Source organism: Rhamphochromis sp. 'chilingali' (genome assembly GCF_963969265.1).
Source record: "Rhamphochromis sp. 'chilingali' genome assembly, chromosome: 7".
In the NCBI taxonomy this organism is placed as follows: Eukaryota; Metazoa; Chordata; class Actinopteri; order Cichliformes; family Cichlidae; genus Rhamphochromis; species Rhamphochromis sp. 'chilingali'.
Window position 1 is genome coordinate 3,289,508 of NC_137934.1, and position 17,357 is coordinate 3,306,864.

The 17,357-nt window shown below is 40.9% G+C and overlaps 1 protein-coding gene across 5 annotated transcripts in view; it reads left to right on the forward strand.

Annotated features, from left to right (window-relative positions):
- LOC308400003 (chemokine-like protein TAFA-2) overlaps positions 1–17,357 on the forward strand; it is a 92,533-nt gene that overhangs the window by 45,165 nt on the left and 30,011 nt on the right. For 3 of the 5 annotated variants that reach the window (XM_080887467.1, XM_080887465.1, XM_080887463.1), the window contains exon 2: positions 11,303–11,406. In XM_080887467.1, coding sequence (XP_080743593.1) covers positions 11,304–11,406 — 103 coding nt within the window. In that variant the 5' untranslated portion in view covers position 11,303. Of the gene's footprint in view, positions 1–11,086; positions 11,179–11,302; positions 11,407–17,357 lie in introns of those variants that run through there. The other 2 variants (XM_080887466.1, XM_080887464.1) reach the window with 1 other exon arrangement.

The window sequence follows — 17,357 nt, forward strand, 5'->3', positions numbered from 1 at the left end:
CACTTTCCAACCTCCTTAGACTATGATGACCTGGATGACTGAAAACCTTCACAGACATAGTTATACAGAGTCTGATGAGACTTTTTTTTTATAGATGATACCTAAACAACACTAACTTTGTGTTATTTGGTTAGGTTATTTGTCAAAAAGTTAAACAGTCTTTCATCCTTTGTGTGTCCTTGCTTTTACCTTTTTGTGGAGCTTTAAAAACTGCTCTCACGTGGTTAACATGTCGTAGAATTGTTTAGCACTTCAAGTACAATCTCCCGAAGACTGCAGAGAACAGGTGAAGAATTAATTCAACGCTTTTTCCCCTACTTCCTTTGCAAATAACATTTGCTATTAATAGGCCAAGGTCAATCGAGTCCTTCACTTGCTAATGGAAAATATTGTAGCTTTGCACAAACCCATCAAGGTAGAAAAATAAATGACACAAATGGGACAACAATGGGAAAATAGGTCAGAATCTACCAGCAGTCCTCGTTTCACTAAAGTGCTGTTCCGCCAAATCAAATATGCTTCATAGTGAGTTTTGTTTTCCTATTTTAACACTATTCTTAACCGTGACTACATGAGATTATAGCAGCTTTCCGTCCCACAGTGAAGTTAGAAATACTAGGGATGTTGAATATATTGAAACTGTTCTTGTTGAAGAAGCATTTAAGCTCTCCCCTGTCTTTGCATACAAACACCGGATTTGTAGACATCAGAAATGTGCCACCAGCCAAGTGTATCCCAGTTATGGAAAAATTAGTGTGAAAATGCCAGTTGGTTAATTATGTTAGGAAGAGTAAATCTGCTTATTACGTGTTTTGTGGTGTATCTGTGAACAAGGCAGACCATGCAAGACAATTAGAGAATGTAAATCATACTTTTAAAGTAACCATCATAGTTCCTCACTGAAATACTTTTTGAGAGCTGAAGCTAGAAGCTAGCTTGGTGCATTGGTTGCTTCCATTTGTTTTGGTATTTGTCTGCACAGTAAAGGATTTTGAGCAACCTGTGTAGATTTGCTGTTCAAGTGTCCAAGAAAGTGTAAATAACGTCATCTCAGTCATTACAACATCATTCAGTAATTTTGCAGTCTGCAGTCTGAACCTTCATATTGGAATTTTGGTTGCTGCCAACACTGGTTAGCACTGGTTACAAACATAAATTGTATGGGTGCAATGGATAGGAGCACAAAATGGCTAATTAGTGCTAAGCAAGACTAATAAGATAATAATAAAAATAATAATGGATTGCATTTATATAGCGCTTTTCGAGACCCTCAAAGCGCTTTACAATTCCACTATTCATTCACTCTCACATTCACACACTGGTGGAGGCAGCTACAGTTGTAGCCACAGCTGCCCTGGGGCAGACTGACAAAAGCGAGGCTGCCATATCACGCCATCGGCCCCTCTGGCCATCACCAGTAGGTGAAGTGTCTTGCCCAAGGACACAACGACCGAGACTGTCCGAGCCTGGGCTCGAACTGGCAACCTTCTGGTTACAAGACGAACTGCCAACTCTTGAGCCACGATCGCCCCAAAGACCACAATAACACGTATGACCAGATACATTAATCATAAGTGATCCACAGACTGGTCTGTATCACACACAGCAGCTATAATATTAGTTAAAGATTAAATGCACCAACACAACAAACAGGGAGGTTGTGATATTGGAGGCGCACAGCTAAAGAACCAACAACAGCAACAGTAACACACGGATTTGGCATTTAGTGTTTATATGAGTGTTTAGAGCGTTTATATGAATTTGTAGGTGAATGAGACATGCTGTATAACATCTGAAGGTTCTCAGTCATCCAGGTCATCGCAGTCTAAGCTTGGAAAGAAAAGCGTCTGGGCTTCTTTAAGATGTTTCACCTCTCATCCGAGAAGCTTCTTCAATTCTAGGGTCAAATGGTGGAGAATCTGGGACTCTCCACCATTTGACCCTAGAATTGAAAAAGCTTCTAGGCTGAGAGGTGAAACATCTTCAAGCCACTTAAAGAAGTCCAGACGCTTTTCTTTCCAAGCTCCTTAGACCATGCTGTATAACGCTTAAATAGAGCAGAAAAACAGTGTATAAGAAGCAGTCCATTTACTAAAGCCAGACTATATTAACATTCTAAGTAGACTACACTCGAGGAAACTGAAGACCACAATAACACGTATGACCAGAACAGTTAACAGTTTCAGGTATTTCAATGTTTTGTCATCCCAGGTTACTGGGATACTACTACTCTGACAATACTACTGCTCTGCTACACTAAAGCACAGTGAAGTTTGGCATCAGTAAATTATATAGTTGCAGTACACAATTTATACACTCAAAGTGCGTTCTTACTCTTTCCCACATACTTGTGCAAGAACCTTTTTCTATGCCTATGCATGTACACATGCAGACTAGCAGAGGCAGCTATTGAACCAGCAACCTCCTGAGCCGTAGCCAAAGCTTCCTCTATGCTTTTGCCCCAGATTAACAACAGTACCACAGGAGTCAAAATGCACATTTCCCTTCTTACTTAAAATGTCAATCCTGAATTTAGTGAAACTCGCATGATAAAAACAGAGAAAGGGATCCATGCATTTGTTCCTATTCTGCTATGCCAAATATGTGGATGGGTGTATAGTCTACATTACATAGGGTGGAATTGGAGGGACACATTGGTAAGCTCTAAATATTTTAGCAAAGATGCTAATGGTAAAAGGAAAGAGTCCCAGTATGGCTGCCAGGAGCAGACGGGATCATAACCTGAACCTTTTGATGTATTGTTTAGCCTCACTGTCACAGCAGGGACAATAAATGATTGGGCAAAGTGTCAAGTTTTGGGGTTGTTCACTGTGTCTCCAGGCAACAGTACACCAAATGTTATTATTTCACCACTGACAGCAATAAACTGGAAGTAGACCCTGGGCAGCGCTGAACTCGGCTTGTCAAAACTTTTCAATTCATTTATTTTCCTTTCAAGCTGTTAAAAAAGCTCAGGTGAAAACAGGAACCTCCCAAGAATGTTAATTAAAGCAGCAGAACTCCAACTGTAAAAGAAATGCATTAACGCTGATATTTGAAAATGATATAGTCAAATCTGGATTGACATATTTTATTATTTTCGGGATGGCGACGTGTGCAGTTCAGGGACCGCACAAGACAACAGAGAGATAATGTTGACAGCGTGACTGCAGGCGGGGACTTTGCTGTTAGTGTAAGAATCAAGTGTTTGTGACCAAGGCCGAGGCTCAAGTGAAGCCTTTCTTTAAAGCTGACTTGTGGCTCTGCTGCTTTCGGTGTTGTGAAGGGAGTGAACGAGCTAAATGTTCGGATTAATGCAACCACGCAAATCCAAGACAGCCAGCGAGGTGGCACTGCTCAAAAGAACATGCATTATTCTTCAGTAAAAGACATCATTTGCATCATCCACAGTATATTGTGCTTGAGGTCTTGAGTGTCCTCAAGCATAGTGCACAATATACTGTGCTCAGTGGGTAGTTATACATTACACTTATGTTTCCATTTATTAGTATTTGTTTTGTTTTTATCATTTTTTACCCTGCTAACTTCACTTCTGCATATATTATACATTTCTCTGCAGGCTTGTTCTGTGTTCTGTGGCAAAAGGCTCATACATTATACAAAAAATATTGTGAGGCTTACATGCTAATGAAACATTCCAACCACTATAGATACAGTCTAAGTTTGAGTTTGTTTTCTCTCAAAATGCCTATCTGAATCGTCATTACAAGCTGCAGTATAAATTCCCAAGGAGCACTGAAAGCTGCAGTAGTTGAACATGTATAAATAAAGGAATAAAACTGGAGGGCAGTCATTGCTAAGATAATGAGCTTTATTGTTCTTTATTGGCTCAGTCTAATGAAATTCCAGGTAATATTACAGGATGAAACTATGAAGCAAGAGCTGATCATGCTGAAATCAAGTAATTAATTCAATTCAATTTTATTTGTACAACAACAGTCGCCCCAAGGTGCTTTATATCGTAGGTAGACACTACAATAATACATACAGAGAAAAACCCAACAATCATATGACCCCTATGAGCAAGCACTTTGGCGACAGTGGAAACAAAAAAACAGCGGCGGGGCGGGGGCCATCTGCCACGACCGGTTGTGGTCTTGTCTTTCAAAAAAATAAAACGTTGAACTGGAATAGCGTACAGAGCTGTCATATTTGGTCTGGCTTAGCTTAAAGAAGTGTGCCTCTAACGATGTTTTATTCACGTGTTGTCTCGTTTGTGTATCTGCCACACAAATGTAATGAGATTTTAGAAAAAGTGTTGAGAATTACGCGCTAAACCTACACTTTTATGGCATATAGTTAAAACATGACATTACATTTAGCAAGCTGAGGCAATTAGCTAAATTACACAAGAATAAGTTGAAATAAATTTAATTTAAATACATTTTATTTGTATAACACTGAAATGCTGTACTGTGCATACATGTGTATATAACATATGAAGCCATGTGTGACTAATGTTTACCGAATTACACATTACACTCCGGTTGGCATCAGGCAACACAGTCGTTTATGTGGTGTAGTGTCTTTGGTTTGGCCTACGGCACTTTAGCACTACAGGAAGTTCTCAAGCTAACTGCTGAGATTGTTTGTCTGTTCAGGCCTCTGTCCAAATGTATCCTCTCTGACATGAAGCACACAACAGGAGATAGTTTGCCCTCGTCAGGCTCTCACTACAAGAAAGACTCCATAGCCACTCTTTCACTGTGAATTCACTGACGAGCATTGTTTTCACACGGATTTATCCGACCATCACACAGAAATTAAGCTAGAGAGCTGACAGGTTAAAGACCTTTTTATGAGCCAGCAATTTGCATCCTGACATTCAGGCCCGTCGGCTAATGTCTGGAAAAGTTCAGAGCTGCATGTGTAAAAAAACAGCTTCGCCCAAACAGATCCTGTCACTGAAAACAGCTGCTGCATCTAACAGCGAGTATTGTGACAGCAGTAAGTAAGTCAAACAGGTATTGTGAGCCGTAAAAACCAACAAAAGGTTGAGTTAAAAATGTTTTGTAGAGCATGTCAGGGCAACGTGGGTGATAATTTACCAGGTTTGTGTGTCAAAGTCATTTTATCTTTTCTTAACATAAACATAAATGTTTAGTATTTACATGATTATTTATTATTGTTTGTGTAGGTGTTTGTCTAACCTTGAAATAAACTAAGATCAACCTAAATGTGAATTATCTTTATTACATAAACAATGTTTTTCTTACCATCCGACCTCTCTGACTTGTCTTCCCAATGTGATGTTTGTGCAATGTATGTATGGATGGAAGGGGCCCCATTTCCCTGCAGGTAACATGTGCGTGTAACATTGCAATTAAAGGCTTAATCAATCAATCAATGTTACAATTTTAAAAGGTTGAGTAGAGTAATGAAACATGCAATCTTGTCGCAGGACAAACATCTTTGGTTTGGCGCAATTTCATCAAGGCCTTCAAGGTCAACATAATGTTATTGGTCAAAAATTGACCCCAAAAAATCCTTATAACTTTAAAAGTACTATATGACTGTACTATAAAGATTTAAAGTATCATGTCACATTTGACCTCTGACCGTTCCTCTAAGGTTGATCAAAGTGATAATAGTTCCATATCGAGTCATTTAAAATGGCAAAAGGTTTTCAGACTGACAAGAACAAAGAGAATCTTTTTGAGTTTAGTCGATGAATTTTACTATGACTTTGTTTTGTACATAACAGTAACCGGTTCTAACTTTCAATAGACAATTTGAATACACTTCTGATAATCCTGAATAACTTTTTTTAATCAATATTCATTTCTAAACATTTAAACAAATTTTGCTAAACAGTGCAATGAATGCTACACATGTACAACAGCCACAGAAATAAAAATGTACGTATTTAAAACTATGCAAGTATATAAATAAGGTTTCATCAACCTCCACGTTTTAGTGCAATAACTGATGAAAAAGAATCCCAAAGAAAATGAAATTATTATCTACCAAATATAATACTGCTCCCTTAAACGTGACCTGCCACAGGTATTTGTTTCTGCCTCTCTGATTGGATAAAGAGAAATAAAGTGAATGCTGAATAATATAGAGTCAACCATGACAGTGCCACTAATTCATTTCACCTGAGTACTTAACAATAATTACACATAGATGCATTGTTATCATGAGTTGATATGTCTCCACGACTTATTGCAAAGACACAGTCGTCTCATCCGTCTTTACCAGATCAGCTTGTGAATGGTTCTTTTCAAGCAAGGGCAGGAAAACTGTCGTCTTGGCTCTTGTGGAATTCTTCTCTTGATAAAGATTAAGTATCGCTTGAGTACCACAGGTGTCTTTCAATAATGCAGCCAGGATCACAATGTCTATTTATATTAAATATAAGGATATTGTTGCAGAAATGCAAAAGACCTTCAAGCCAAGGTCAAGACGTAAACTGGCTTCAAAGCGTAACAAATCTCCAGGGACTCGCTCTGCCGAGCACCAGTGACAACGCAGCACATTCAGGTGCAATGAGATGTCATTTATGGAATTGCACCTTTCGAAGGCATCCAACAAATGATGCTGTAACGCTGCCCTGCTCTGCGGCACCAATGACCCTTTTTCCCCCCCACACACTTATTACTACGAATTGCACACCGACACCAACTGGCCACCATTTCAACCCAGCCTCCAATTCTCCGGCTAATCGGTGACCATAAATCTGTCTCTGGGAGGTGAACGTAAGCACACACTGTTCCAGTATAAGTATCTGGGCGTACAATCGAGGTCCATTTGAGAAAATGCAGACACTGGTGCATTACCTGGATATCACGCTCAACATTTCAGTGAATTTCCTTCCTCACAATCGCTCTGTAGCTACACTGAAAACACTGTTAAATGCCATGATACTGGCAATCGTGGCTTTAATAGTGGTGGAAAAAAATATATTATGAAAATAAAGGATCACCTTGGGTCCATTTAGTGTTTGCGCTGCATTATCCCTCCTCTTGTGGATAAGTGGCTTAATGATATTTCTGGCATGCACAGCAAGTGTCCTGGGAAACAAAGGAGATCTAATTGAAGCAAGGCAAGATGGGAAATGACAATCCAAAAAACACACTTTATCACACAGATAGACCACTCTCCTCATAAACCACTCTCCTCATAAAATGATACCAGGGGTTGTTTGCACAAGCTGCTATTTGGACCTATAGTTATGTTAGATGGGAAGGAAGCTCTGCACCTGGATAAGCTAGAAGTTTCTAGTGGATGTGTTGGAATCCACACCATGATGTGCTTCTAAAGGCCCCTACACCCTGAAAGTGCTGAGAAAAAAATGACATTAAATGCCAAATTTTTGGATGCAAACCTTTTATGTAATGTATATATACACAAAATTTGTCTGTGAAATATTTTTAGTGCGCAAAATATTTGCACAAATTTTGCGTTTCTTTACCTTTTCTGTTGTCTTCTGTTACAGCTACCCTATAGGCAGGGGTGCACATAAGTGGTCCGCAGGTGCGCATTTGCTGTCAAAATAAAAGACCAGATAAGAAGTTGCAACGCGCATTTGCGTACATATAAAAGGCAATGTTTTTGTCCTCTAGAGTGGGATTTTCACAGCATATTCTGCTCCACATCTCTGTGCGTTCATCATTTGTTTGAAACCAGCTCACCTCCTGCAACCCCTTTTCCGAGAATACACGCTTCTTTTGCGGTTCGGACTCCTGACATTTCTTTGGAGGTGGAGGAACACCAAAGTAATTGCTTAAAGGAGCTTCTTCGACATCTTTAAGAGTTCTAAACAAATGTCTGTCCTCCTCCAGAAAATCTTATGTATGCAAATGTTGCAACTTCTTATTTGGTGCGCGTCTTTTATTTTGACAGCGAATGCGCACCTGTGGACCACTTATGTGCACCCCTGCCTATAGGGCACAAGCCATTTTATTAAGGCCTGTGCTTCTGAAATGACTTTCTCATTCATTTTCTCTATTGACATTTCAGAAAATCCCTATATTCTTTATTTAAGAATATAGGGATTTTCTGAAATGTCAATAGCTACAAGGTGGTTTATGAGCCAAATACTGATTCAAAGCCTGGATTTGGATCAGAAAATAAAGTCAGAGGTACAACAATGCATACATAATTACTCCTAAAATTAGAGGAACTACTCATAATAATAAACTGCTGAAAATTCCAGAATCTACAGCAAGTGACCTTTGGAACGTTTTGGAATTAGCTTAACTTAACATTTATGCTGTTAACAGCAGTATATTGGTCCGTGAGTCGTTTGGTACTGGGCCGCGAGAGTTGAGGCACAGGTGTGAAATGTATGGTTTTCAGGGTTTTTATCGGTTTTCAGCGTTATTTTGTCATCGTTTTTATCGTTAACTCGGTTTTCCTGGGTCTTTTCACGTGTGTTATGAATAAATCTTCTTTTTTTCGGTACCGGTACTAGTTTTATTTTGTTGTATTTATCCGTGACACCTTAAAGGCCGGTCTGTGAAAATATTGTCGGGCACAAACTGGTCCGTGGCGCAAAAACGGTTGGGGACCGCTGCATTAGATTATACATATATAATAATGTATAATGGTAGTTTGTGTGTAGCGTTTGTGCCTGCTCAAGCGGTTTCTAAAGTTTAGCACTGACTAAGAAACCTGACATTTCCATGGCGACAGCAACTTCCACCAATCGGGGCAGGGATAGCTCAGTAGGTAGAGTGGTGGCCCCATGATCGGAAGGTCGGGGGTTCGATTCCCCTGAACAGCTACCCTGAGGTACCCCTGAGCAAGGTACTGTCCCCACACACTGCTCCCCGAGTGCCCAATGGCTGCCCACTGCTTCACTGAGTGAATGGGTTAAATGCAGAGAGGAATTTCCCCACGGGGATCAATAACGTACACCTTCTTTCTTTCAATGAGACACTTTGCTGCCTTATGTTAGGACTGTGGGTAGAGTCATTCTTTTCTGTGACACTGTGAGTGAAACACGTTTTTGTTAAAGTAAGGTTGACATCACACAGACTTATGGTTTCTACAGGAGCTCATACCATCGTTTCACAGTGTCACAGCTACTTTTAGTGGTTACAACATTATGGTTCATGATCAGAATCCCTTTGAAGAATATGAATGAGCCCTGTAGCTGAGCGATTAGCCTTCTACACTTCTACTATCTCATTAAATGCCACATATCATTTTTTTCGAGTACTCGTGCCTGTATCTCACTAACGTTGGTTGTATCAGATTGTAGGAACAAGTGACCGCTTTGATCGTTAGTTTGAGGACTTGGGAATCAAAAGTCAAAGACCCACGCTTTATTGCGTCCACTGCATGCAACTGCTTGTCTCTTTGCTCTGTCACATCTCAGCTATGTGTGCGCTCGTTGCTTTGAGTCTTTCAGATTGAGTTATCTGGGTTATTTTAAGATTACTGGAATTATTCCCCCATCTTTGCTCTTTCCTGCCTCTTTCCTTTGTCGAGAGTTGGATGGTACTTACCATCTGAAATTCACAAATTAACATGATGCATCTTGTTTAATCCCTATAAAAACCTGAAAGGAATGACATAATCAAGCCGCGGCGCTTCAAATAACTTCTTCGCTCTCGGTGACCTCCTGTAGTCTCGCTGTCACTGTGATGGCTTTGGGTAGCAATTAGTATTTCCCAAAAATATTTAGCTTTTTTTTAAAGCAGGGAAAATGTGATGTAGAAATTATTCATGACCTTTAAGTCAAATTTCATTAAATGAAGCCATGTCAAAATTAATAAATAAATAAATCTTCAGCGATTATTTAAGACTTCCCCTTCCATACACTGCTATCGCCTACATGTCCAGATAACAGGCAGCTATTTATATCTTTAAAGGGCACATTAAACATGTGAGTTCTGCCTGTTCTTTATTGCTGGAGCAACACAACTCAATACTAATTCCTGTGTGACACTGAGCGCTCTAACAAAACCTTGCTAAAAGGTCATGTTTGCTTTGCAAAAATAAACTTAATTACACAAATAATCTGAGATCCCCAATGAGGTTTAGCCAATCTATATGTCAATGCGGCAGCCAGATAAGAGGCGGGAGGTGGTAAATAAGGCATAAACGCAGCTTGTAACTTTGTCCCCTCCCGCCATACGATACTATGCCCCTTCCAGTAATTACCGAACCACTCCCGCATCCCCCGTTTGAAATTTGATCATTGTCTGTCGGTGATAACACACTGTGCCAGACGGTTTATGCAGTGTGGCCTTGGCTCCACCACACTTCATTAGGGAGAGGGAGTGCAGAGAAAAAGGCACTGCGGAGGGATGGAATAGCCACTGCGACCTGCCCGCTCTCCGCTCTGCTGTAGAGCCTACAGAGGCTTGCTGAAGCCTGTTGGGGCAGCAGAGAGCCTTCACCTCGTGTTCGGTTGAGCACGAGGGGAGCCGCAGGGGAAGAAAGAGAGAATTTGGAGATAGTGATCTGGGGGTGCATTCACAGCTGTAGTTTGTTTTGAGAAGCAAGGAGGAGGATAAGAGCCTCTATCCCTGCTTTATACGAGCAAACATGCATTCAGGCGAGCGAAGGGATGGAAAAAAAAGGAGGAGAGGCTGACACAGATGATAATAGATGCTTTTGTTTGGTAAATGCAAATAAACCGGGGGCTTAATGTGAGTTAATGATGTCTATCTAGCCATCTTTCATCCTTGGGGGAAATAATTATTTAATTTCCTGCTGAATTTATTAATCTGCTCACTTACAAAGAAATGTAGGGCCTCTAATTTTGATGGAGGTTTCAGCAGAATATCAGTCAAAACTCCAGAAAGTCCTACATTGATTTGTATGTCATTTGAACCCTGTGTAAAACATGACCTAGTACTTGGTGGGTAGGTGCTTCTTTTATTTGGTTTGCTCACATCTCTTTGAACCACTCCTCTTTACAGAAACTCTCTAAATCCTTTTGATTTCTAGGCTGAAACTTGGCAGCTTCAGCTCCCTCCACAGATTTTCTGCAGGACTGAGGTCTGGTCGATCTTCCCCCCATTGCAGTGGAATCGTTACTTGGTCCTTAGCAGGAACACCACAGCATAATGTTGCCGCCTCCTTGTTTCACCGTGGGGATGGTGTTGCTTGGGTCATACTCATGATTTTGAAAGAGCTGGATTTTGGTTTCGTTTGGTCACAGCACCTTCTCCCAAGCTTTCTCTGAATCATTTAGATGTAAACTTTATCTCTGTATAGCTATAAATAGTGTTTCTGGTTTCACCTCAAATTGCTTCAAACTGCAGCTATCATAAATGAGTTATTTGTGGTAACACTCCTTTCCTCTCGCCTCTTTATCAAGGATGAGTGAGCCATACCCGCAGATTGGAAGCAAAGGAGCTCTACTTCTAATGGTGCTCGTCATGAGCGTCTGGGAGATGTCTGTACCAGCAGAAGCAACAACAGGTGAGGAAACAAAAGCAGCTTTTACTTTGCTTCTTAAGTTTTCAGTGGTGGGCTGTAGTGCTGAACTGCTTCTGGGTATCACTGGTCTGGACTTTGAAAACAATTATGACCCAGTCAGTAATATATTCTTTTTTAAAGAATATATTCATAAAAATCATATATTTTTACTGTTTCTTTCCTTCATAGTATTAAAGACTAAGGCTGCTCATTGACTGTCTGATTTAGTGCCACAGTGCAAACCAGCAAGCAAAAAGTATTTTCACCAACAATTTGAGATGAATGCAGAATAATCTGTTTAGAATAACACCAGCTGTGTAACATTGCTTTCTTATCATTGTCCCTCACTCAAAAAGCTAAACTCTATAAATATGGAAATATGTTGGACATGAGATTTCTATCACTTCACTGAAATCATTCTCAGTTTGTGTTTGTGACCTGGAGGCGTTAACTTTCTATGAACTGTATGAATTTTTAGGCTGATTAGACAGCGAGACCTTCCCTCTGTATATGAACGCCAGTGGCAGAAGTAGAAGATTCTGCTCATGAAGAAAGACTCATTTTGGACTGGAGTGGGAGCAAGCAATTGTAATATATATATATTAAAAAACACAAAAGCTAACTAATAAACTGAATTTGAGTAGCTTCCATGTTTAGCTCAGTGATTTACAAAATTATGATGTATGTGGCAGCACAACCAACAGGACCAGGGAGAGAGAGAGCAAGCAAACGCTCTGGTATGGTGTTTATTTTCAATATAAATCTGGTCTGCTCCACCATGTAGCAATGCTGCCATTACTGTGGTGCAAGCCAGACCAGGAGTGTCCGCTGCAGCAGCAGCACGAATAACTGGACTGACCATTAGTAACTGATGCAGTTATGCATCTTAATAACATCTAAGCAAATTGTTAAGTTTGGGTTTTTTGACAGTAAGTCTTGAATAGTGGCAACGCTGTGCTTTAAATTGCTTTCATCAGTGCTGTATGTCCTGAAGCAACAGGGCCAGTGGATTCTCTACCTCGGCTCTCAAACACTGATGTTCTGTAGGTTGTGTCGGCATTTTAAGCTGTCCTTTATGTTGATGCTTTTATCCTCTGGTTGTAAAAATGGAGGTGTATGAAGAGATAACAGGGCAAAGGCCGTGTCAGGAAACATGTTGATTACCAGTCGAGTAAGTCAAAAGATTATCAGCAAGGAGTCTGGTTTGTGTCCCAGTTGGTAACTTTGTGTTTTTGCTCAGTGATCTGTTTTGCTTACGTCACTGGATTCGCTGCTCAGGTTCAAGCTCTGAAACTATTTGGTTGGGTTTAGAAACAGATTGCCACAGCATGTTTGGGTTAAAACATGCTGCTATACCACAGTGGAAAAATGGCAGTGGGTTTATACCAATAATGCCAAGGGACTCACTGCAAGTGCTTATATATCAGCGAGCTATGAGTGACCCATCTCACTATTGCTATAACCTGTACAAAGAACACAATGTGTGCATCAGTGAGACAGCGGTAGCTCAGACAAAACAGCAGCATTCGACTGGAGAAGCAATGCAAGACGTGACCGTTTACATTCAGGTCTTACTTAATGCTCCAAAATGCAACCTTTTGATCTTCACACCTGCTCGAGTCCCGGTGTCCTTGGAGGTTCAAGGCACAAAGTTTTTTGTTCTTACAGCTTACAGCTCTAATACAAGTAATGTGTTACTGTAATCCGATTACTTTTGACAAGTAACGGGTAAAGTAAGGGATTACTTACTCAAGGTAATTCGATTACTGTTACTTTCCCGTAAGCACGCTGCGTTACTAAACGGTGATTTTGTTTGTGAGAGTGTCTCATGAGTCATGACTGTGACGTAAGCACGTGCGACGTCTGTGGTAACAGACGTGTGCAGATATGGAGTGTGGGAGAGAGTACAACCGTGAAGCGTTTAAAGCTTGGAAATACTCACATTACTTTGATTCTGTAAAAGTGACAAAAACATTAGCGTCCGCTGTGCACTCTGTGTGGGAGGAAAACTTCTTTCTAAAGTGAAAAATTAGACTTCAAATCTGAGCGAGCAGCGAGCACGCTGCCACGGGAATGTGACATTCACAGAGAAACCCCTGGATCCCCCCACTGACATGACCACTGTGGGCAAACCTCCACCCGCCCCACTCCTGCTAAACAGGTGACAACAGATTTAAGAGCGACAGGACTCAGAGCTGCTGAATCTTTGATTTATTTTATTTTCTGCTGTGTTTTACGTGCATCTGTTTGAAAGAGTGTGAACACAAAAAATATTTTTTTAAATATGCTAGAATATGCAGAAAATTGCTTTAAATGTTCAACAATTTCTTTAAGTCAAAGACTGTTGCATATGATTTAATTTTTGCATAAAGTTAAAAGATTAAAAATAATGAAACAGGTTTTAAAAACAGACTTTTTCCATTTGATTCAGTTTTATGATGGATTATACAGAAAAAATAGAATTGGGCTGAAAGGTCTATTTCTTTATTATGTATCCAGGTTGTGTATCATGTTTTAAAAAGTAACGAAGTAACTAATTACTTTTGAAAATAACTAATCAGTAAAGTAACAGGATTACTTTTTTGGAGAAGTAATCAGTAACCAGGGGCGGAGCGTGGGGGTGGCTTACTGGGCTTAAGCCCGGGTTGTTTTGTCAGAAGCCCGGGGTCTTTTGGAGTGTAATTTTTTCATAGTTAGATGTCTGGCTGACAACTGTATAAAACAAAAAGTCCCCCCTGATATTGGTATGATCCGAGCTCAGGCACTAAGCGACTGAGCGAGGGGGCGGGGCAGCTGCCGCCTGTGAGTGCGCTGTTGGAGAAACGGAGCCAGCCATACTAAGGAGAGCTTAAGTTTGACCAGGGCCCTATTTCAGGAAGCCGGTTTAGAAAACTCAGAGTGAAAAACGATACTCAGGGTTGAGTAACCCCGAACTGTCCAACTCGGAATATTCGGTTCCAGAAAGGCTGATAACAATTAGTTCAGTCAACGCGGAGTTGCTTTAACCCCAAGTTAAGCGCGCGGACGAGGATACATAAAGCCCTGATTAGTGGAGCACAGATTAAGCGAGTCACCATGGAGACGGAGGGAAAGAAGGCGCGGTCAATGTATTTCACAGCGCTTGAGGCCGAAATTCTGATGGCAGCATATGCCGATAACATGCCAATTTTGCGGAAAAAAAGTAACGCAGCCACAGCTGCAAAAGAAAGGGAGCATGCATGGCAAAACATAGCCGACAGAGTCAATGCGTGAGTGTTAATTTAAACATTGATCTAGGGATTTCCACCCATTTAACACGTTATTTTATTATCCATCCATCCATTCGCTTCCGCTTATCCTTTTCAGGGTCGCGGGGGGCGCTGGAGCCTATCCCAGCTGTCATAGGGCGAAAGGCGGGGTACAACCTGGACAGGTCGCCAGTCTGTCGCAGGGCTAACACATAGGGACAGACAACCATTCACACCTAGTGGCAATTTGAATTATCCAATTAACCTATCCCCACAAGCTGCATGTCTTTGGACGGTGGGAGGAAGCCGGAGTACCCGGAGGGAACCCACGCAAACACGGGGAGAACATGCAAACTCTGCACAGAAAGACCCCGGCCTGATGGTGGAATTGAACTCAGGACCTTCTTGCTGTGCGGCAACAGTGCTAACCACCGTGCCACCGTGCTGCCATTTTATTATATTATATTTTATTTTTTATTTTATACATTTTATTTTGTGATGTGATGTGAGCGCAGGTGCAACCCAACAGGCCCCAAACGTTCCTGGCAGCAAGTAAAAATGAAATATAAAAATATAGTCCAAACAGGTAAGGTGTAATTGTATTATGAGCCATAGTGCTTGGTCTGTTTGTCCCATGTAAATCAATTGCAGTTAGATTCTACATTAATTTTCTTTCTGTAAGCACTTATTGAAATTATTTGCTTACTCTGTATGCTCAAATGTGACCCGTTATAGCCAACAGAAAAAAAGCGGAGGCCCGAAAAACAGGTGGGGGTCCTCCACCACCACCACCACTCACAGAGGCTGAGCAGTTGGCTTCCACATTTGTGATAATGTTGGCAGCATCACATATGATCTTCACAGTGCAGAGAACACGAATTAGCATCCATTACTATAATGAAATAATTTGTTAGTTTGAAATGCTACAGGGAACTATGTACCTGTACATTAATGCTGTGGAAAGACTTCCTGTTCACATAGTCTCCTTCATTTACTGAAGGAGCAATGATTGGAATGTGAGTGCCATCTATACAGCCAATCACGCCTGGGAACCCTGAAAATAAATGTAAAATTTAAGTAGTAGTCCAAGTATCACCACATCATGTATTAAGTTTTGTTCATCCTGATACCTGCAATTTTGTGGCATCCCTCTTTGATAAATCTTGTGGGTCTATGACCGGGGAACACAAACGAGTACAGGAGACGTTTCAGTGCAACTGTAACATTCCTGACTGCCCGACAGACGGTAGCCTTGGAAACGTGCTCAGCGTCACCAATATTATACAGAAAGCTGCCGTTTGCAAAAAACCGAAGTGCAATACAAATAATATGTACAGAACTGAGAGGATGTCCACGATGTGTCACATGAGCAATATTAGGCCTGAGGATGTTATTCAAATAAATTATAGATTGTGCTGAAAAACGGTAACGTTCACACAGGAAATCATCAGGAAATGATAAAATGTCCAAACGCGCTCTGATCACTCTCTCCTGGCGGAGAGCTCTGCGGAGAATTTGGGCTTCACGATCTACTGGCTCTTCAAGGAAGGAGCACGCCATGTCTGACACTTCCTACTGTCAGGTTTCCGACAAAGAGGCGGAGAAAGTTAGGGTTAGTTGAAGTAAACCTGCTAGGGGGCAGGTTAGCTTCATGGAGTGTGTCGTCATAGTAACTCACTCAGAATTAATCTAAACTCGCTTTGTGAAACCGACAACCCAGAGTTTTCGTTAACTCAGGGTTTACTTACTCAGAGTTTGCACTAAACCGGCTTCCTGAAATAGGGCCCAGGGGCCCGTTCTTCGTACCTCACTAAGTGAGTTAGCTGGATTAGATTGTTGACGATTTTGCGTGATCTTGGATCGTTCGGTTCCCCGAAGCTCATCCGGGACTTGCTGCCATAGCAACAGAGCCGTAAGCGTAAACCTGCTCGGGAGCAGGTTTACTTTATGTAAACAGGATTAGATCGCGGCCACGCAGGTATGTCCGCTTCATTTATACGAAAGCAACAGCGATATTCCACCACTGTTTCACCATAAATAAATAACATCAATGTAACTAAAGATAATGCAGCACTTGATCCTTCTATTGATTTCATACAGATACATACAGGTCATTTCCTAAAAAAGGGAAATGTACTATTAACATTCTATTACATGTATGTGATTATTACAGATGTAAGTCATATTTCAGAGTAGTAATTGTAAATTACTTCGTGTAATCAAGATGAGAGACCACGGCTATAAAAGCGAAGGTGGATTTGGGAAGCGTGTCGCAGCCATATCCTGTCCGTATACGCGAGCAACCCATTGCGGAAGGTGCAAGATTGATAAGGAGAGTCCTCAGAATTCAGCGTATATTGCGGGATAGACAGGATCCTTTAGCTCAGCGCGACAGTGTGCTCATAGAGAGATATCGATTTTCCCGTGAGGGTATTATTTACTTAACCAACTTGTTGACGAGGGGGTGCAGGACCACCACCTGTCTTTTTTTTGCTCTGCCCTTTTCTTGGTTGCTGTTATGAACAAACAAACAGATTATTTCAGGCTCTCTTTCCAAGAGACGAAAAGCAATATAAGTGATAAATATTACCATTCTGTAGGATATTCTTATATTTCACTTTTACTTGTTCCCATGTTCTAGTGGGTCCTGTTGTGGCTCTAATGTGTAAGGGGATATAATATAACATAATATAATATAATGTAATATATTATTGGATAATATAGTGT